General features: G+C 41.0%; 1 protein-coding gene across 8 annotated transcripts in view; it reads left to right on the top strand.

The window, feature by feature from the left end:
* LOC133461274 (sodium bicarbonate cotransporter 3-like) overlaps positions 1-21,075 on the top strand; it is an 88,220-nt gene extending 67,145 nt beyond the window's left edge. For 6 of the 8 annotated variants that reach the window (XM_061742128.1, XM_061742131.1, XM_061742129.1 and 3 more), the window contains 12 exons: positions 2,805-2,938; positions 3,038-3,283; positions 5,011-5,119; positions 6,861-7,022; positions 8,786-8,899; positions 9,009-9,170; positions 11,863-12,114; positions 12,329-12,397; positions 13,434-13,607; positions 13,768-13,905; positions 18,806-18,903; positions 20,567-21,075. In XM_061742128.1, the coding sequence (XP_061598112.1) occupies positions 2,805-2,938; positions 3,038-3,283; positions 5,011-5,119; positions 6,861-7,022; positions 8,786-8,899; positions 9,009-9,170; positions 11,863-12,114; positions 12,329-12,397; positions 13,434-13,607; positions 13,768-13,905; positions 18,806-18,903; positions 20,567-20,648 (1,740 nt within the window). In that variant the 3' untranslated portion in view covers positions 20,649-21,075. Of the gene's footprint in view, positions 1-2,804; positions 2,939-3,037; positions 3,284-5,010; positions 5,120-6,860; positions 7,023-8,785; positions 8,900-9,008; positions 9,171-11,862; positions 12,115-12,328; positions 12,398-13,433; positions 13,608-13,767; positions 13,906-18,805; positions 18,904-19,213; positions 19,263-20,566 lie in introns of all 8 variants that reach the window. The other 2 variants (XM_061742132.1, XM_061742126.1) reach the window with 1 other exon arrangement.
* The last annotated feature ends 1,896 nt before the right edge of the window (positions 21,076-22,971 follow it).

The raw sequence follows: 22,971 nt of genomic DNA, 5'->3' as shown, positions 1-22,971 counted from the left end.
AGATCTAATAGCGGCGGATCTGCGATCATACTCGGCTGCTACTGGAGCCAATAGCAACTGTCTTCAGGCTGGCACTCAGGACAGCTCCATCACAGAGTGGCACAAACAAGACATACAACTATAAACACACTCTGCTCAGAACAGTTAGAAGCTCCAGTAAGGACGGAGCCAGAGTAACTATGAAGTTTCACAATGGCCGAGAGGGAAATGAGTAAACTCCATCCATTTTTTTTTTTTTTTTTTTTTTTTACAATTTGGCAAAAGTGCGACACATTATCCTGAAAAGCCATGCCTATTTATTTTGTAAAACTTTCTATTTTGAGAGTCACAGCCATTTCCACTAGCACAGATCATACCGAGTCAGTCACAATGGAGCAGGGGTGTGGCTGTAATAAACTCATACAGGACTATCCAAGAGACACGACTCAAAACAGCACACATGGCTGCAGGATCAGAGCTCACCCTCAAACACAAGTGAGCCTCGCCTGTCTTGCATATCAGCAGCACGGAACTGGAGCTCAGACTCCTGAACTCCTATCTGTTTTATGGAGTTGATGCCAAAAACATTTTTAAACACTGCATCTGGTGTACTTGTAATACTGACTCCTTGTATCACGAGAGGATACACAATGGAGTTTGTTATTCCACTTCCTAAATCAAAACAAAGCAGAGCTAAATATCTACTTTAGTTAAGTCACCAACTTAAGATCAACAAGGATGTCTGTATTTATTCTAGGGTTAATTAAAGCATCGATGCTTTTAACTTCAGTTCTAATGTTAGGTAGCTAAGAGGTTCTATCTACGTAACTGGAGATGTACTGAGATCTAATACTTGCTGTGTAGCACGAGATGTGAGAAGTTCTGTTGCATAGTAGATCTGAAACTATGCATTAAACAAGTCAGCTTTGTAAAGTTGTACATGGTAATGATAGATTGTCCAGATTAGCAACAGTAACTAAGGAGGGCAGGACTTACTGATAAGTCAAATAACAGTGACTGTGTTTCCATGCATCAATAACCCTTTTAAAACCTGAATATTGGCAATAACCCGAATTTGCACGGCCATGTAAACACCAATAACCCGAATTTGCTCATATTGGGGTTTTTAAAAACCTGAATATGAGCCCTGGGTTACTCCTTTTAAAACCAGAATATTGGGTCATGTAAACGCCGAACGGAACAGGAATTTGTTTTCTGCGCATGCCCTGTTCGCAAGGAATCCTGGTCTTTTGAGTCCAGGACGTACTTCTAAACCAGCCTTTCTCGACCGGGGTGTCGCGGCACCCTGGGGTGTCGTCTGACTGTAAGATACGGCGTAGGCTCTGCGTCGATTTAACGCGGAACCATAAGGCTTCAATTTGAACGGCCGGTTCACACCGACGTCCAGCGGTTGGAGTTCCTTTGTCAGACCTCCCAGAATAACAGCAAGCACAGCGTTCATATTTTTCACTTCTTTTTTTACATTGTCTGTGAGATGGGCGTGCATAGAGTCACAGATCAGCAGCGATGGTGATGTGTGGAAAAAAACCACCGGGTCGCCGCACATAGACCTGCCTCAGCCACTCTATCATCATCATCCCTTTATCCATCCAGCCCTTTTTGAACATTTTGGCATTCGTGGATGGTAGAAAGTACTGGGATAGCGAGATTTAAAAGGAGGTGAGAGAAAAGTTGCGTGAAGCAGCATTTGTTTGGAATTTGGATACAGGAAGAAGAAGCGGAAATGACGGGAATTGCGTCATCATGTTCTCCGCGTGTCGCTGGTTTGATCGTGATATCCCGAATGATTAATTACCATGTAAACAGGGATAACCCTGTTTGCTCACGCATGTAAACGGAATATTCCGAATGTTTCAGTAACCGGAATATTAGCAATAACCTGAATTTTGACTGCATGTAAACGTAGTCAGTGATTTTCCAGCATGCCTACTCCACTTCACGCCATTCTCTTGTAGATATAGTCTGGTATTGCTCTGTTGCCTGCTTCGTTGGTCTGATTGGTTGTATGACTATCCAGTTGGGTTGAGAGGCGGCTTCTCTCGTGTCCATTGGTACTGCTCCATGTAAATCAAATTTAATCCAGAGAAACAAGGCTAATTCTGTGCAATGGAGATAATTATAGCTGCCAATGTTTGCGACACTCATCAGGAAGAACAGTACAGATGAGTGGTATTTTCATAGCAGATTGGATAGGAAAAGCCCTATCAGGAGAAACAAGGAGGGCTGAATGAATCAAATATCCAAAACAATTAACTCATTAATCCTTATTTATGTGAAACTTAGAAAATATAGAGGTATTGATCTACTTATTCATTAAGCCACACAGCCACAGAGCAATCCTATCATGCTGTAAAGTTATCACCAATTGACTGCCACACTCCTTTAATATTCTCAGGCCATTTATCTCAGTCCAAGCTGTTCATTATGGTATTGCTTTCCCTCTGTGCGCGTCTCTCTGCTCTTTATCCCGCTGCTCTTTATCCCGCTGCTCGTACGACACCAGCGACTGTTGGCACAAATACTGTCTGTCAGATGATGTGTGTAATTTGTTTAAGTAAACTCAGCAGGCGAGGGCTACACAGGGATACGGCTTTGGACACGTCAGCAGGGTGGAAACCTTTGAACAGTTTATCTAGCCTTTCAGACACGGGACAGTCTGTTTAATCGACTCTTTGTGTTCTGCTCAGAGGGTCTGTCTTTTTTTTCCCCCCTCTTTTAAAGCTTGACTTTTCAATTCTCTTTGGTACAGTTTCACCTCCCCAGTTATTCTTACTCCCTAACTTTTTCTCTCTCTCTCTCCACAGAGTGCAATCGAGTCTCTGTTTGGGGCGTCACTGACGGGAGTGGCGTACTCCCTCTTTGCAGGCCAACCCCTCACTATTCTTGGCAGCACGGGGCCTGTTTTAGTGTTTGAAAAGATCCTTTTTAAGTTCTGCAAGTGAGTCTGAGCAGGTTTACTTTTGTTACAACCCGATAAACATTTTCCTGAGGATTGTCAGGCCCTAACTGTTCATGTTGATGCTTGTGTGTTTCCTAGTGACTACAGCTTGTCCTACCTGTCACTGCGGACCAGCATTGGTTTGTGGACGGCCTTCTTGTGTCTCCTCCTGGTGGCCACCGACGCCAGCTCCCTGGTCTGCTACATCACCCGCTTCACAGAGGAAGCCTTCGCCGCGCTCATCTGCATCATCTTCATCTACGAGGCCCTGGAGAAACTGTTTCACCTCGGAGACCTCTATCCTGTCAATATGCACAACAACCTGGACAATCTTACACTTTACTCGTGAGTAGGGATATTAAAGATAAAATTACTCCAACATCCTATTTGAAGAATCAGGTGTATATTCACGTAGCACAGGGGTTGGCAACCCACGGCTTTAGAGCCGCATGGTGTTCTTTAGCGCCGCCCTAGTGGCTCCTGGAGCTTTTTCAAAAATGTTTGACCTTTTTTTTTTTTTTTTTTCTTTTTTCCTTTTTTAATCTCGACATTTCAACTTTTTTCTTGAAATGTTGACTTTCTCGACATTTCGACTTTTTTTCTCAACATTTCGACTTTTTTCTCGACATTTCGACTTTTTTCTCAAGATTGTACTTCAACATTAATCTCGACATTTCGACTTTTTTCTCGACATTTTGACTTTTCTCAAAGTGCATAATGAAAAAAAAAAAAATCTCCCCCCAGTTCTAACTAATATTTATTTAACCTTTATTTTACCAGGAAAATCCCTTGAGACTGAATCTCTTTTACGAGGGAGACCTGGCCAAGAGGCTTAACTGGCGCAACAACAATAAAATCAATTTAACAACAACAACAACAACAACAAACAGTGCAAACAACATTACAATACCTTACATTAAAAATAGCAGGTGCACATTTCTGTTACTTTCTGTTTGAGAAGAACCTTGAATATAGATACATGCAGCATGTGTTGCCTTCATTCTAAGGCTGATACAAGACTTTTCATTTTTTGCGGCTCCAGACATATTTGTTTTTTGTGTTTTTGGTCCAATATGGCTCTTTCAACATTTTGGGTTGCCGACCCCTGACGTAGCATATACTCTTCATAATTGTAAAGTAGTTGCAGCCACCAAAAAACTTTACACAAAGGTGTTGGTGTTGTCACGGCTCAGGGAATCACTCACACGGCCTGAACACGTCCCCCTGATAATCAAGAAAACTGACATGGTAATGTTTGAATTAAATGGACTTATGCAGGGCTTATTGTACATACAGGACTGTCTCAGAAAATTAAAATATTGTGATACAGCTCTTTATTTTCTGTAATGCAATTTAAAAAAAAAAAAAAAAAAAGTTATACATTCTGGATTAATTACAAATCAACTGAAATATTGCAAGCCTTTCATTATTTTAATATTGCTGATTATGGTTTACAGTTTAAGATTAAAATTCCCAGAATGTTCTAATTTTTTGAGATAGGATATTTGAGTTTTCTTAAGCTGTAAGCCATGATCAGCAATATTAAAATAATAAAAGGCTTGCAATATTTCAGTTGATTTGTAATGAATCCAGAATGTATGACATTTCTGCATTACAGAAAATAAAGGACTTTATCACAATATTCTAATTTTCTGAGACAGTCCTGTATAAACTTTGTATGGAGTTCTTTTTGTCAGAGCATTGATTGTCAATACTGTATGTTTTGGATGAAGAATTGGACAAAAGTGCTTCTCAGTGGGCTATCAATGCTCTTCTTTTTTTTTTTTCCTGAAAAACACACGCAGTTTTTTTTCTATTTTTAACCATATTCTCCTATTTAGAGAAAAAAAAAAACAACCTACAAAGATCAATACTGCATTAAAGGGGTACTGATCAATTCCCTTTGAAAAGATCGTCCGTCATGTTAAGTTACAGTGGAATACATGAAGTAGTTTGTTGTGCACTTGAATGGATTCCTGTCAAGAATAGACCCTTTATCCCTTTTATAAATGTTATTTTCTGTTTGATCAAGATCCAGATTATGTTTTCAGAATTGGTTCTCTTGCCTCCAGGTGTCAATGTGCTCCACCAACCAACGCATCCGATGAGCACTTCCAGCACTGGAACCGGACGGGATTCAACAGCTCCGAGTCCATCCCCTGGAGCAGCCTCAATGTCTCGGTGAGACGAGCTCAGAGCGGTCTCTAGTGGACCAAACAAGTATTACAACAACTAGTGACATATTAACATTCAAAATACTGAATATATGAATATAATTTTGGGGAGAATTTGCTTTTCAGCAAATCTTTATCTAACAAAGCCAGTGCAGGCATATTGTTAGAAATAAGTGATGGTTGAAAGAGGACACGGACTGTTTACATGGTTATTCATCTCATTGCAGGAGTTGGGTCCCAAGCTGAATTTTGCAAAGTCGAGGAAAATAAATTATTTCACAGCTGTTTTGTTTCACACCAAGTCCTGGGGTCCGTTTCACAAAGCAGGTTTAGTGAAAACTCTGAGTCTGTTAACCCTGAAATGAGGGAAACTGAGTTTTCCGTTTCACAAAGGGAGGTAACTCAAACCAGAGAGAGAGGGGTAACTCTAGCCTGTTTCACAAAGAGAGGTAACTTAAGCTCTGGGTCAGTTACCGTAGTAACAGACGCTCTGAACCTAACCTGGTCGGGACCAGGTTTATCTCAATGAACCTGGAGTTTCTCTGCGTCTCCGCCTCTTTCAGAGACACACGCACATTTGATTTCCTCATTCATTCAGTCAGCAGGCGAGTTTTCGCGAAGTTCTGCCGTCTGTCATTAAAAACAGAGTCAGAATATATATTAGAAGTCCATTGTCACGAACATGGCATGTCCTTTTGATGAAGACACAATTGATGAAGGTGCAGAATTAATGCGCACTCTTTTTTTTTGAAAAAAAACATGTTCAAAATCGCCATTAAAATCTCTAATTCCATTCAGGTGAAAAAGCAGACCTCCTCTTTCCCCTTGCTATGGTGACTCGTCGAATCAGGGCTCCATTGATACTGGCTTTCGATAGTTGTGGCGCACGCGCTTATCTCCAGGAGACTACTTAGTCACCTACTACTTAGAGTTGAGTAAATTAACTCAAATCAGCTGTTCTGGAACCGAAAACTCAGAGTTTCCGATCTCAGAGTAGATCAACTAAGAGTTCAGGATTAGACTCAGAGTTTGTTGAACCTGCTTTGTGAAACGGACCCCTGATGGGAAGATTTAATACTGAGATTTTTGTAGTTCACATTCACAATCAGAATCAGAATGCAGGACACCAGCACACACTTTCTGCTGTAAAATAGAGAACTGTACAGCCACAAATGAGAGAGAGGAATATCCGTTCATTTAAGAGCCTGTAGTCTTGATTGAGCATGATTAACAAGCTGTAGAGGAAGTAGTACCCTTCGATTTGACAACAGTTGCTGGCTGCATTGAATAATATTTAATAAAGATATACAGGACTGTCTCAGAAAATTAGAATATTGTGATAAAGTTCTTTTTTTTCCTGTAATGCAAAAATGTCATACATTCTGGATTCATTACAAATCAACTGAAATATTGCAAGCCTTTTATTATTTTAATATTGCTGATCATGGCTTACAGTTTAAGAAAACTCAAATATCCTATCTAAAAAAATTAGAATATTCTGGGAATCTTAATCTTAAACTGTTTTTTTGTTTTTTTTAATTGCATTACAGAAAATAAAGAACTTTATCACAATATTCTAATTTTCTGAGACAGTCCTGTATATAATTCCAGTAACTACACCTACCTATGCCTCAACAGCAACCGTGTCTATTCTATCAAAGTACTCCAAATACTACGCATCATTAGGAGTAAAGCGCAGGTAACATTCACATTTTGATCTTTCTTTTCTCTTTTTTTTCTTCCTCTAGATGTGTAAATTGCTCAAAGGGGAATTTGAGGGTCCTGCTTGTGGTCACCTTGGTCCCTACATCCCAGATGTTCTCTTCTGGTCCATTATCCTCTTCTTTACCACCTTCTTTTTATCCTCATTCTTGAAGCAGTTCAAGACGGACAGATACTTCCCCACCAAGGTGAGACGTTGGAGCACATCAGTTTATGTCCCTCATGTCTGCTATACGAGCATCAAGAGGATATCGGGGCTTTAAAGTCATGAGCCAATGTTTATAGTGCTGTTTTCAATATATGAACAATATGAAATCCATATATCTGAAACATTACACAAGAACGGGGTCTATTATACTTCTGGGTTCATGCAAGTGTGGATGGATGAATCAAAAAAATGTTCATGTTCTGTAAATGTTTAGATCTCATAGATAATTAGCATGGCAAGTAGTGGTGGGGGAAAAATCGATATTGCAATATATTGTTGCGCTCTCTGTCATGATAAATAATTGATAAACTGACGGCAAATATTGATATTTTATTATAACACGCATAATGGATTTACGCGGTTGTTACCGCACTATTGTCCAGCTGTACGGTGTTTACATTTACAAGACTAGGAGGCAGTGAGGTACGATGCAAAATTAAGTTGCTTACCGACTGTTCAGTAGGGATGGGCGGTATGGACTAAAACATTTTATCATGATAATTTCTGGCATTTATCCCGATAACGATAAAAAAAATACCAATTCAACTCCACCTTTTTAACTATAAATCTATCACCACATTCAGTCTTTGGAGCCCCCAAAACACTGCTCTAAAAGATACTAAATGCTACTAAACTACACCAATTAAATTGAATTAATAAAAACCAAATAAATTAGTACATATGTACTGCAAAACTGTAATGACTCAAATGAAACAAGTTTGAAATGTAAGAACAGATTCAACATTTATTCTAACTGTATGGCTTAAACAGTGGGATAACAGTGCAAACAGCAAAAGTAACATTGTCCTTCAAGTTTTCTTAGCTTATAAAATCACAACGCCTTAGGCTCTGCATGGATTTAACACAGAACCATAAATCAGTTTTACACAAAAACGTCACCAACGGGAATTTATGGTTTTTACCGCGAGATGACAAATTCTTACCGTGGGGAATTTTTTTGACGGTTTATCGTGAACGGTAAAATATCACCCATTCCTACTGTTCAGTATTAGAAACAAAGCAGTGCACTGTCCTGGTTTATATAAAACATCTTATTAATGTTCATGCACTTTAATTAGTCCAGCTGTTCAGTGTTTACATTTACAAAACTAGGAGGCAGTGAGGCTCTAAACAAATGAACTTTCTTTGTTCATTGTAGTTATGCATTTATTCAATGCCAAAACTTCATAAAGACGTTTTCCTTTTTATGGGTATTTTTTCTTTTTCAGTCACATATATCGTTGATGAAATTTCTTACAATATATTGAATATCGTTATATCGTTATCGTGGGCCACATATCGCCACAGTATTGAATCTTGAGTTACTCGTATTGTCCCACCCCTAATGGCAAGAAGGGGTGGGAGTATCGATCCTGTAGTATCGATCCTGTAGTATCGATCCTGTAGTATCGATCCTGTAGTATCGATCCTGTAGTATCGATACTAATGAACAAATAAAACTTGGATTCCGCTGTCTTGCATACTGTAGCTGAAGTGACTGTGTGGAAACCCCGTATGTGGTGGCCTGTTGGGCTTGTTGGGCTGGTCCGTGTCATGTGACAAGGTAACTTGAAACGTGACGTCAAAACCAGCCAATCAGAAGATGAGCGTCTGTTTCTGCAGCCACCAGAACTAAAAGAGTAGGAGAGTGACGGTCAAGAAAGAATAGAGGGGTCAGAAATGTGAGAAAATTGTTTTACAAATGATTTCGTCAGCTCTAATATGTGCTTGTGTGTGTTGTAGGTGCGTTCCACTATCAGTGATTTTGCTGTGTTTATAACCATAATGGTCATGGTGTTGGTGGACTATCTGATGGGGATTCCTTCCCCTAAGCTGAATGTCCCTGACCGGTTTGAGGTAGGTGGGCAGGTATCATAGTGCTTGAATGTTCAAATGGCAAAGGCACTTACTTACATGCTCTGTAAGATGATTATTCAACTGATGTTATTCCATGTATGACCTGCAGCCTACGTCTAAGCACCGAGGCTGGCTGATGGACCCGCTGGGAGGAAACCCCTGGTGGACACTGTTGGTGGCAGCACTTCCTGCTCTGCTCTGTACCATCCTCATCTTCATGGACCAGCAGATCACTGCAGTCATCATCAACCGCAAAGAACACAAACTCAAGGTCAGACCTGTAGCACTGAGAAACAATCAGGCACCATAATCATGTCAAAGCTTCAGGTTTTTTTCTAGTCTGTTGAAGGTCGAGAGATATGGAACACTGACTGTGTTTCCATGCATCAATAACCCTTTTAAAACTCGAATATTGGCAATAACCCGAATTTGCACGGCCATGTAAACACCAATAACCCCTTTGAATAATCAGAATTTGCTCATATTCTGGTTTTTAAAACCCCAATATGAGCCCTGGGTTACTCCTTTTAAAACCTGAATATTGGGTCATGTAAACTCCAAACGGAATATCCCCATCAAACGGAACAGGAATTTGTTTTCTGCACATGCTCTGTTCACAAGGAATCCTGGTCTTTTGAGTCCAGGAAGTTCTTCTAAACACGGAGAAACACAAGACCAGGGGCCTGTACTACGAAGCGGGATTTGGGGTTAGCGAGGTAACTTCAGGTTTAACCCTGGGTTTTCAGGACTACGACGGTGGTTCACTTCTTACCGGGATACATCGCCATGGTAACTTATGCTGAACAGCTAACCTGCTCCGGAGCAGGTTATGTTCCAGATACAGATCGCCGGGTGTAAAAGCACCGCCCACTGACCAATCAGCTCTCTTGGAAAATGGCATGCCCTTTCGAAGAGAATCCAGTGGAGCTTGGTGCGCGGATCGTGAGAGGATCCCTCCGAAGAGAACGCATATTCAGGGACCACCAAAACCCCTTTGCTTTCCCTGATGAGTACCTGTATGAACGATCCAAAAAAAAAGGAAAAAAAGAAAAAAGAGGTGGAGGAGAAAATAAAAAATAAATCAATCAATGAATAAATAAAACAAATCATCACCCAAAATCCGATGTACAGTCAATCCAAAACTAATACCAATTAAATAAATAAATCAAGAAGAAATCAAAAAGAAGATGCATTTGTAAGGGGATAGGAAAAAAGGGATTTTCAATTTCGTCCCTCGAACATTCAAGTCACTTTAAAATACTAAATACCCCCCTCCTGAAAAAATAAAAAATTAAATAAAATAAATAAATAAACCCAATTCTTTGGTACAGCATCAGCACAAGTTATCGGTCAACAACAATAGTTATAGAACCAATATATACAGACTGTCTCAGAAAATTAGAATATTGTGATTTTCTGTAATGCAAACACAAAAACAAAAAATGTCATACATTCTGGATTCATTACAAATCAACTGAAATATTGCAAGCCTTTTATTATTTTAATATTGCTGATCATGGTTTACAGTTTAAGATTAAGATTCCCAGAATATTCAAATATATGTTTATATCCCTATGAATTTACGCATTTATACAGTCAGCGATCTTTTGCCAGCTGTCTTTCCTGCATTTTGCAGCTGCAACTGTGTTGCTTTTTGCCTGTATTCTATGCCTATACTCATCATATTTCCGTAAAATTATTGTTTGCTCTTCGCTACTGAAATAAGCGGCTCTGACAGCGGACTTCTCCATGCTTGCGATTGGTCATGCGCTGAAAACACCGCCCCTTTTATGTGCACGCGCTCATATCCAGATTGGAGAAACCTGGGTTGATATACCGAGTTGATAACCGCCGTCGTGTGACCGCTTAGCGTGATTGCAATTGTCCGGGTTAGTGAATCTGGATAAGGAAAAGATATCCTGAATATGTTGAACTTGCTTCGTAGTACAGGCCCCAGGAGGAGACTAATCACTTCATAAATGTAATGAAGGATATGAACATTTCTGCATTTGTAGACGGTAGAAAGTACCGGGATAGAAGATTTACAAGAAGGTGAGAGAAAAGTTGCGCGAACCAGCATTTGTTTTGAATTTGTTGTTTTGAAATGACGGGAATTGCGTCATGACGTAATTCCCAAGCCCAAGTTCCGTAGGTTGCGCGGCAACGCGCTGCGTACCCTACGCCGTAGGCTCTGTGTTGGTGTAACGTGGAACCATTAATCAGCCTTTATTCTGGCGAGATTTGAAAAAGACTTCACAACAACGAGCAAGCGAGTGATTATGTACATTCACTGAGTGAATATTCTGAAAGTTCCTTGTACGTTCCTTCCTTCTTTTCTCCCTTCCTTCTTTCTTTTCTCCCTCCCTTCCTTCTTTTCTCCCCTTGTACGTTCCTTCCTTCTTTTCTCCCTTCCTTCTTTCTTTTCTCCCTCCCTTCCTTCTTTTCTCCCCTTGTACGTTCTTTCCTTGTTTTCTCCTGTCCTTCCTTCCTTTTCTCCCTTCCTTCTTTTCTCCCTTCCTTCCTTCTTTTCTCCCCTTGTACGTTCTTTCCTTGTTTTCTCCTGTCCTTCCTTCCTTTTCTCCCTTCCTTCTTTTCTCCCCTTGTACGTTCCTTCCTTCCTTTTCTCCTTTCCTTCCTTCCTTTTCTCCTTTTCTTCCTTCCTTCTTTTCTCCTTTCCTTCTTTCTTTTCTTCCTTCCTTCCTTCCTTCCTTCCTTCCTTCCTTCCTTCCTTCCTTCCTTCCTTCTTTTCTTTCTTTATTTCCTCCATTCTTCCCTTCCTTGACCTGAAGACAGCACAAAGGTTAAAAGATAATATTTCTATCAGGTACTTTTATTCCCTGGTGGTGGCTTTTTAAAAGAGGTTTAACCTGCAGTAAGTTTTTAATTAAAGCAGCTCCTCAGGGTCGAATCTGAATCCCTTTTAACCACACTGAGCTTTATCTGTTTGTCCTGTGCTCCTACAGAAAGGCTGTGGCTACCACCTGGACCTGACGATAGTGGCCGTGATGCTGGGCGTGTGCTCCATCATGGGCCTGCCGTGGTTCGTGGCTGCAACAGTCCTGTCCATCTCCCACGTGAACAGCCTGAAGGTGGAGTCCGGCTGCTCCGCACCGGGAGAGCAGCCCAAGTTCCTGGGCATCCGGGAGCAGCGCGTCACCGGATTCATGATCTTTGTCCTCATGGGATGTTCTGTTTTCATGACGTCGGTGCTAAAGGTAAAGTGAGTGGACGGGGAATAATATGTTACGTGTGAATGGATTAGCATTGGTTCTGTAGTGTACAAATAAAGAATGCTGTCATTCTGTTGTCAATAATATTGCTGATGTTTTAGGGTGTTAATTTAATGTGGTTCAACAAATACCAATTTAGGACCAGTTTTCTGTATTTTCAGTCATTTATGAATTTGCTGTGTACTCCTGGTTTTTACAGTTTATTCCTATGCCTGTTCTGTATGGAGTCTTTCTCTACATGGGCGTCTCTTCCCTCAAAGGCATTCAAGTAAGTCTTGGAATCTGTCACATTTGGAAAATGTTGTCCCTTTTTTACCTTTGAGTTCCTGCAGTTCCAAACTTTTTCAGGACCCTTTAGAGACACACCACGGAACATGAAAACCTTAGTATACAGCAGTGGTCCTCAACCTTTTTTCAGTGATGTTCCCCCTGTGAAATATTTTTTCAGCCAAGTACCCCCTAACCAGCTCAAAGCACTTTTGGTTGTAAAATAAAAAACAACCTAAAACAGAGCACTGCATCAGTAACTGATTTATTAAACATAAAAATATTGCTGCTATGCTTACACCACGACTCCATCGTTGGTCCAAGTGATTGACAGGTGAAGCCAGGTGATTGACAGGTTAGGTGGAACCATCCTGGTGTGGGGGAGACTCTGCGGTTTTAGGATAATAAGTTGAATAGCCTACTCCTGAAGATAACATTCATTTTATGAATTTAGACTTATATTTTCCTCAATTATTTATTAAATATTTATTTTTAAAGGATTTTTACATGCTACTTTTTAAACATATGTATATTTTACAATCTCACGTACCCCCTGGAGTGCCTTCACGTACCCCCATTTGAGAACCACTGGTATACAGGACTGTCTCAGAAAATTACAAAAACAAAAATGTCATACATTCTGGATTCATTACAAATCCACTGAAATATTGCAAGCCTTTTATTATTTTAATATTGCTGATTATGGTTTACAGTTTAAGAAAACTCAAATATCCTATCTCAAAAAAATAGAATATTTTATTATATTAAAATAATAAAAGGCTTGCAATATTTCAGTTGATGGCCTGTTAGCTTTTGTGTGGAGGTTATAAAAATATTGCTTTACTTTGTCAGTCGGCTGCTGCATCAGCTGGTTGGCTCAATTCATTGCATGCGTTTGACAGTGTGGTTCCACCACTGAGCTGTAGGACGCTCTAAAAACCGCCAAAGTTCGGTGGTGTCGTTTTAAAGCTTTTATTAGATTGCTTTTGAATAATATCATGTATCTTTTTCCCATCTTTATCACTTTTTTTCCACAGTTCTTTGACAGAATCAAACTGTTCGGCATGCCTGCGAAGCACCAGCCTGACCTGATCTACCTGCGGTACGTGCCGCTCTGGAAGGTCCACATGTTCACGCTGGTGCAGCTCACGTGTCTGGTCCTGCTCTGGGTCATCAAGGCCTCTGCAGCCGCCGTCGTGTTTCCCATGATGGTAATAAGTTCTGCTCACTTTATCAGTCCCTCTTCTTCCACTAAGGATACACCACAGAATATCTTTTTTTTTTTTGTGTTTAATTTTGCTTTAGTTACAAAACAGATAAAAATAATCAAGGTGATTTAATGTACTGTATATTCCTGACTTGTGTCTGCAGGTTCTGGCTCTTGTTTTTATCAGAAAGCTTCTGGACTTTTTCTTCACAAAGAGAGAGCTGAGCTGGCTGGATGACCTGATACCGGAAAGCAAGAAAAAGAAAGAGGACGACAACAAGAAGAAAGCACGTAAAAAACTGGTAAAAATTGTGTTTTTCTTTGTTTTTGATTCTTTTATGTTTTGGTAGTGAATGTCACATATCAAATTTAAAGAAACGATCTAGTTTTTTTTTTCTGTGCATCATCAGAGAGGATTTCAGCACATTGAGCCACATTTTGCACAATTTTAAGGCAAGACAAGTTTATTTGTATAGCATATTTAATTTACAAGAAAATTCAAAGTGCTTTACAATAAAACCATTTTTATAAAAGTAGAATTAATGATAGACATAAGTTAAAAAGAATAAACTAAATGAGATGCAAGAGATAAAAGTTCCAGTGCATTGTGGGAGATTACTGAAATGCAGCAGTAAATAAAAAGGTTTTCAACCTTGACATAAAGCAAATGAGAGTTTCAGCAGCCCTGATGCATTCTGGGAGTTAGTTCAACAGGTGAGGAATATAAAAGCCAAGTGCTGCCTCACCGTGTTTGGGTCTAACTACAAAAAGTCAGCGTGACCCTGACGACCTGAGGGTTCTGGTTGGTTCATGAAGGACCAGGAGATCAAAGATGTAACCTGTGCGTCTTCGCTGACAGAATAAACGTTCTACCAGAAACATGTATTACTTCAATCAATCAGACCAGATACATTAAAAAGATGCAGCAGCACAAATGTTACAGAGGTCTGCCATTGTTGCACAAGTGCAAGATCACCTGAAGGACGTTCTGGTTTGCAAAAGATTCCAGTTCCAGTTTCCACTGACTCGATTTTTGTTCCGTCTGGAGGCCGTCGTCAAATCTCTGCAGTTTTATCCACCCAAAACTCTGTTGTTTAAACGAGAGGCCAGAATGCAACAAAACCTTTGCCTTTTACCATCTCAGCGCCATCATGTGAACAGGACTTTATTGAAAACTTGGGCAGCAGCGTTGTGAACTAACTGCAGTTGTTTGATGGATTGTTAACATTAAGGTCTGAGTCCAGAACCACTCCCAGATTTCTGGCTTCACTACTTGAAGCCGAGTGCTGACCTTTAATCTCTCTTCTTTGGCTCTAAACACTATCATTTCCGTTTTGTCTTCATATAACTGAAGAAAATTCTGGGTCTCCCCTCAGCCTGCCAACTCAGAGAAGGAGGAAAGCAACCAAATTCTGCAGTGTCTGTACAGGATGAGCCGTCCAGTGTGATGTGGCTTCTATGAGTCGTTCATATTCTGCTCCCTCTGGTTACGTAACGACAGGAGCGATGCGCGAAACCACGCCCACAACTAACTCTGGCCGGAACAATCAAAAGCTTGTTTTTAAGACATTCAAGGCCCGTTTAAAATAGGGATTAGATGTCATAATAGGTCCCCTTTAAACAACAGAGGCCTCAGAACTAAACCTTGGGGAACTCCAATGTTATTTTTTTTAATTCAATTCAATTTTATTTATATAGCGTCTAATACAACAGAGTTGTCTCTAGACGCTTTCCAGAGACCCATACCCAGAACATGACCCCCGAGCAGTTATTACATAAACAATGGCAGGTAAAAACTCCCCTAGTGGGAGAAAAGCCTTAAGCCAAACAGTGGCAAGGAAAAACTCCCCTTTAGGAGGGAAGAAACCTTGAGCAGGACCAGGCTCATAAGGGGGGACCCTCCTGCCGAGGGCCAGACTGGTGGGTCAGGGACGGCAACAGCACAGCAGGCAGGTGGAAGCAGCAACGGGATGACCAGGGGTGGGGACCGCAGGCCAGCACGCAGCTCCCGAAGCTCCGGCCCAATCATCAAGTCTCAGGTTGGGGTGCAGGGTCGGGGAAAGTTTGAGAAGGGGCAGGGCCAGGGAGAGGAGTCTTGAGGGACGAACCTTCTCCCCCGCCCAAAAGGGGCCGTTACCCTGCCCCCCTCACTCCCACACTGCAGGTTCCGGTGTCTGGCAAAGGATGCTGCAAAAAAGAGAAAAAGGGAGGAGAAGGGGGGGCCAGCACAAGAAACTACAGGAGCGACTCTGACACACTAAAGTTTACACTACCTAGAGATTTACCAACACCAGCTAGAGGTTTACTAAACACTAACTATAGGCTTTACTAAACAGAAATGTTTTAAGTTTAGTTTTAAAGGTGGAGGTGGTGTCAGCCTCCTTAACCCAGATTGGAAGTTGGTTCCAAAGTAATGGTGCCTGATAGCAGAACGCCCGCCCTCCAAATCTACATTTAGATACTCTAGGAACTACGAGTAAACCTGCACTCTGAGAACGGAGAGCTCTGACAGGAACATAAGGCACTATCAGGTCTTGCAAATAATGCGGAGCTAAGCTGTTTTGGGCTTTATATGCAAGTAATAAAATTTTAAATAGGATTCTGAATTTTACGGGTAACCAATGGAGCGACGCTAACACTGGAGAGACGTGGTCTCTCCTGCTAATTCCTGTCAGTACTCGGATTTTTAGCTCAGATTTGTAGTTACCTGAAGACACAAACTAGTCCCTGTCTTTTAAAAAGGACTCCACCCAGGCAAGTGCGGTGCCAGAAAGTCCCACCCAGCTCTTAACCCCGTCTATCAAGATGTTAGGGTTGATGGTGTTGAACGCAGCACTGATATCCAGTAAGACCAAGACTGAAATGTTGCCAGTGTCTGTATTGGAGCAGATCTCAGTAAGGAGCTTTGCTAGAGCTGTCTCTGTGCTGTGATGTGGCTGGAAACCTGACTGCAACACATCAAAGCAGTCATTTAGTGTCAGGAGGTTTAAACTAAGCTATAATAGTTTGACCTCCCTTGTATTGTATAGGGCGGCTGCGGGTCCTTAAAAAGTCTTAAATTCCATTTTTGCTAAAATAAGGCCTTTAAATGTCTTAATTTGTCTTAAATCTAATTTGAATGGTCTTAATTTTAGAGGGAATGTATCCAGTCATTATTAAAAAGTTTATTTCATTGTTTTGAGGAGAATCTCCTGCAGATGTTCTAAATCTGTGTTGCCAAGTTGGGCAAGTTTCAGCCCAATTGGACTGAAAAATATATATTTGGGCTGCTTTTCCTGGTTTTAATGAAATATTTAGGAGAAATTATTAACTAAAAAGTAGAAACTTACACAATAAACTCACTGATATTTGATTTGCTTTAATCTACTCTATTTAATTGTAGTCTTTGTTTGGAGCCTGAACTTTTTTTGGCTATTCAGTGGTGTTGTGAAGCTGGAAATTCATAACGCATTTAATAATTGACGGTTTTAACATAGAGAATTTATGATTCAGGCTGGTTTTTCATTATTTCTGCGTGTTTTACGTCGCGTCGGGCTGGAACCTGTCAGATCTGGCAACCTCGACCTCAGTGCTGGATTTCTTAGTGACTTGTCTTTTTTAAATTTAGTTTGAAAATGGTATTAAAAAGTCTTAAATTTACCTCGGTCAAACCTGTAATAACCATGCAATCATATCTCTGAAAAGAAATTGGAAAATGTACCGTATTTTCGCGACCATTCGGCGCACCGTGTGGAAAGGCGCACCCTCATTTTTGTGTGTCATTTTTAGATTTAAAACATACATATGGCGCACCGACCCAAAAGGCGCAGTCTACAGAGCAGAGCTGCACACACGCGTGCCGCAAAACACGCCGGCCGGAAAACACACACACCCGCTGCAGAACGCACACACATGCAGAACGCACACACAAGCACACAAGCGCTTATTTAAAAAATAGAGCGGGAGCAAAACCTCTGTTTCTGCATTAAAGAGCTCCGCTAATTCAGCTGCGCCAGTCCGAATTTCCTCGGTGTCAGTCACTTTCTGCACAACAGTAAATAAACTTTTCATACCCCGTTGTGCGGATCCTCCACCGCGCAGAGCCCGTCTCTCCCCAGCGGGGTGGAGCAGCGCGTCCCGGGTCCCGCGTCCCGGGTCCCGCGTCCCGGGTCCCGGGTCCCACGTCCCGGGTCCCGGGTCCCGCGTCCCGGGTCCCGCGTCCCGCTCCGCGCTGGACCCGCTCCGCGCTGGACCGGGTCCGCTCCCCGCTCCGCTCCCTCGCACTGGACCCGCTCACACACGCGCTGTCGGGGAGCCGGTACCGGGGTTTGTATCCGACAGGAGCTCCATTCCGAATTTCCAGACCTGTCTCAGCCACCTGATCATCATCATCCCTTCATCCAGCCCCCCCTTTCCATTCGTCCTTATAATGACTCCGACTGGAAACGTCTTATGCAAAGTTTTTCTTTTAAAAATCCCCATAGGTTTCTGTCCATCAGCTGCGCCCGGCCAGCACCACATAAACCAGTAAGTGTGTGTCGCGCCGCGAATACACACCCGCGCATGTCGGGATCCGGTACCGGGTTTGTAACCGACAGATTTGGCTGCAAATTTCGGAGGGTGAAGCTGATCAGACCTGAGACAGACCCCAGAAATCTCTGCTCTTAAAGCGGCCGGGAACCAGGTGATCGGACCGCTTTGGGAACCAGGAAGTCGGCTGCAGCAGCGCGCATCACGCGGCTTTAACCGGGGAAAGTGGACGGTTCCGACATGCAAAACACACGCGCGCTGCAGAACAAGTGTGCTTATTTAAATAGAGCGGGAGCAAAACTTAGTTTGATTGTATTTTATTTCACTTTACACATCAAGCAAATCCTTAAAAGTTTTCATCTTCTGTTTCGCATTAAACAGCTCAGTGGATGGTCTCATTCAGCTTCACCCGCCCCCTTCTCCCTTTACCGTTCTCATGGCCGGCCTTACATTACCGTAATTCAGGTAATAGACACGGCGCACCGTTTCTTAAGGCGCCCGGCACATTTAAAAAAAAAAAAAAAAAAAAAAGTTGCGCCTTATGGTCGCGAAAATACGGTATTTGAATGAAATGCAATGCTATTGTTGATAATATTCCAACTGTCTTAAGGCCAATCAATAAACTGCTCATACATACGTACATCCATCACAAAAACACAATTTACCAAAAATGTCAACACTGTTTTCTCCCAGGAGGAAGAGTCCAGACTGCAGGACGTGGGGATTGGACTGAAGGTCAGCTTTGAAGACTCAAATCTGCTCAACGTCCCGGTGAAAACGCTCTCAGGAAGGTGAATATTACCCTCCATTTTCACAATTCTGATGTGTAAAACATACAAAGCTTCATTTTCAACTTCACATCAAAGTTTATTCTGATTTAATATTTCAAGCCACATATATTATGTGTTATGTAGCCAAGAGAAATGCAAACAGCTCTTACAAGACCTGTCTTCCTCTTAAATCAAATATGTAACTACTCCCTGATATTTGAAGGAAAAGTAAATGGACATCATAGAAGATACAAAACACACGCATCATGTTTCTTTGTACACCTTTGAATGATAATGTGGACAGCTGTGTTGTTATGTCCATCTTGAACAGATCGTACAAAATAGGAGTAGTGACCCACAGCGTCCCAGTGGAAGAAGAGGTAGCAGGCCGAGTGTCTGGTGTAACGTCTGGCTCACATCTGGCATGTTAACTCTGACCAGACCCAGACATGTGCATGGCCTAAAATAAATAAAGACAAATCCCCGTTGTTGTGTGTTCTGTGGCAACATGTTTGTCTTATTGAAGTGGCTTTGTCCTTTGCTTGCTGACTAATAATCTCTTATCACACAGGTTTCCTACTAAATGTTAACAGAATATCGTGTGAATATTTGTCTTTTCAGGAGTTTTTTTTTTTTTTTTTTAGTGTCCACGTACTTTAATTCTTTTGTACTGGAGATGTTGATTTGACTTGTAGAAGTCAGTCTTCTCTTTGCATTTTAGTTTTAGTTTTTTTGCTTGCTTGCATCTTGGCTTGTAGTTGTGGTTTTGACTGAGTTGTAAATATCTGTGATGAAACGGCCAAACTTCAGTGTCTGCAGCGGTTGCACTCAGCTGTATCGGGAGGTTTTCCTGACTCCCTGCACTTCCCTACTTCAGTGTGGTGGTGATATACAGGACTGTCTCAGAAAATTAGAATATTGTGATAAAGTTCTTTATTTTCTGTAATGCAATTTAAAAAAAAAAAAAAAAATCAACTGAAATATTGCAAGACCTTTATTATTTTAATATTGCTGATTATGGCTTACAGTTTAAGATTAAGATTCCCAGAATATTCTTATTTTTTGAGATAGGATATTTGAGTTTTCTTAAGCTGTAAGCCATGATCAGCAATATTAAAATAATAAAAGGCTTGCAATATTTCAGTTGATTTGTAATGAATCCAGAATGTATGAAATTTTTGTAATTGCATTACAGAAAATCACAATATTCTAATTTTCTGAGACAGTCCTTTATCTAGACCACCAACTGTCCAGCATATTTTATGATGCTGGATTATCATTTTCACTCTTCATTTGATGAAGCAAAACCTCAACTCTGCCTAGAAAGTAGCTCCAGCGAATATTTAAAGAAAATACGATACAAAAAAGCATCCAATCCCCGCCCACCCCCCAAAAAAAAAAGAAATCAAGATCTTGAGATACAGAAGCATCTTCTTGGTCCCACTTGCACTTTCCAGATTGCAGCAAGAGCAATGACATTAATAATTGTATTTATTCAAGAGGCAGGTGCAGGTGCTCCCTTTAGCCTGATAAAAGTGGTAAAAACGTTTATCACTTAGTTAGTAGTAAGAGTTGAGAACTGTCGCTGCCCAACCAAAACCAAAACCTTTCCAAGTTAACTTATCTCTTCTGACCACCATAAATCTCCCTCACCTTCTCCCTCTCTTTCCATGGTCTCCAACAGCCAGGAGAAGGTGGCCTGCGTTAGAGTGGACGTGAGCCCCGACGCCCCCGGAGGGGGATCCACGGCCGAGACCTTCCTGTGATAGAAGAAGGCTGCCCTCCCCTCCCATCCTCTCCTCTCCGGAAAACTCCCCCCACGTTTGCACTGAGGTGGCGCCAGCAGCAGCGAGGTAACGAGGACTTGAGCATCACAACCTAATTGTAGAGCTCCCTTTCCATTTCTAGGAAGCAGACGAGTTCCCTGAGCGATGCCAGCACAGCTCCGTTGGTGACGTTAGTCCTCCGTGTTTAGCACATGTACAGATGGTTTGCCAGGACGAACAGGGAAGGGAGGAGAAATCCTGCTGTTACTGCCCACTGACACTGTTTAAAAATCCTCCAACAGTTTCTTCTCACACAATTAACTCCAAGATGCCAAAGGAAGGGCCTCCCTGGTGGGGATCTGGGACTAAACCGTTGCCTATTTCACTTTCACTCCAAGTTCTATCATTTAACTGGTGACAGTGCTCCATCTTTTTCATTTTAGTTTGTTTTTAGTTCATACACAAACACGTTTCCCTGCATTGATTGTTAAGGTGGAATTGAAACCTTTAACACCAGCTTAAAAATAAGTTTAGTAAAAGCCATTTAAGTACCGTCAGTATGAGATGATTTAGTTCTAAAGCTGATCTGGTACAAATGAATAAGAAAAAACCGGAACGAGAGGCCCGTTCAGGCAAATATTACCTCACCAACGCATAGATTTACTCCTGAAACATCTCCAGTCTCCAGGGGAACACTCCATATTATTATTACTGCTGCTAGACGTTTAGTATTTCTGAGTGTACAGGTCACAGTTCGTTGTGTATGTGATCTTAAGTATTTTAATGTGTTTGTGTATCATATTCTTTCTATTTGTAATATAATCCAACACCTACTTCAGAGGCCATATAAAATACGTACTGTACAGTAAGCACTTTGCCAGTTAAATTTATGAATTCAAATAGAATATATTGCGTTAAGGAAAAGGTCAATTCTCCTCCCATATTCTTTTTAGCGATGTTTTTCAATCTGACTGTGGCCACTTGATTTTATTTGTCATTGCTGTTTTTTTGTCACAAGGTGGCAACATTATTCGTTTATTGTATTCCTTTTGGTTAAAACATAGTGAGGTGCCAAATAAAGGAGAATATTTGCGTTAGGTGCATCTGTTTTTTATAGCGTCTCTTACTTTGAATATCTGTGTGGGTGTGTGTGGCATAAAGATGATTTGTCTAGTGTTGCAAATTACGTTATGCAAATATTTCTACCGTATTTGTAAAAAAGAAAAAGAAAAAAAAAGTGAAAAATGAATAAATCAATGAAAAAATACTGTAGGAATGTTTTTATTTTGCTACCGTTTAGTCCCGTTTTAGCAATAAGTATTGAATACAGTCCGATGTTTGGACTGCCGGACTAATATTCTGGCAAAGACGGGTGTGAAACCCCGTCTTTTTTCCTCTGCTCTGTCTGTGTCGTGACTGCACCAACAACAGCTTACGTGCCTTGTTGAAGCTCCGTGTCGTAGCGATTGTTCAAATGTTCAGAACATGTACAGATGGAGACGCAGCTCCGTTACCGAGGCGTGATGTCTGTCGTGTTGTTTCTCGTCCATGTGAAGGTCGTAGCCTGAGCCGACTCCTAATGTACTTCACTTTATCTTCCATTTACAAATGTTACTAAATACTGTTTTCTATGTGTGTTCTGCGTCACAGCTGGAGTCGCCGCATAAAACTCTCAATATCGGGTTACAGCTTATTTCAATAATTGGTGTATGTTCTTATTTATTGTGCTGTCAGCATCAAAAATGAAAAAGGTATATATATTTATTAAGTCAAACAAACAGTTATGTGGTTATTTTCACTTCACATAAACGGTTCATATTGACCAAAGTGAATATCCACCAAGAATCATATCGTTTATGTTGATTAATAAAGACACTATTTTCACATAATCACTCAGTCAAAATGTTTAAATTTGAAATAAAAAGTATCTGCAACAAAAAGAAAGTCTCAGCTGTTGTCATTACTACTATGTCGTTTGTGCAGATGTAAACATCATATTTTTGTTGGTATGATGACTTTTGTGTCATGGATGACTCTTCTTGCAAAGCAATAAAACACAAACTGATCTCCCTCTGACTTCATTTAGCTCCTGATTGGTGATTGTGGAGCAAAGTGAGCTGATTATGGCCAAGTGAGGAGGCCGGTTACGGGACGGAGAATGTGAGGAAAAGATGGAAAGATGCTCAAATACAAACAAGTAGCACAAGAGGAGGGCACGGCCCAGGCCTGCACTACACTTATTCTTAGATGCTGTCGTTTACATACAGGACTGTCTCAGAAAATTCTTTATTTTCTGTAATGCAATTTTAAAAAAAAAAAAAAA

Source organism: Cololabis saira, chromosome 15, assembly GCF_033807715.1.
Source record: "Cololabis saira isolate AMF1-May2022 chromosome 15, fColSai1.1, whole genome shotgun sequence".
In the NCBI taxonomy this organism is placed as follows: Eukaryota; Metazoa; Chordata; class Actinopteri; order Beloniformes; family Belonidae; genus Cololabis; species Cololabis saira.
The sequence above is the reverse complement of the archived record's forward strand: the minus strand, read 5'-3'. Positions and strand labels throughout refer to the sequence as shown.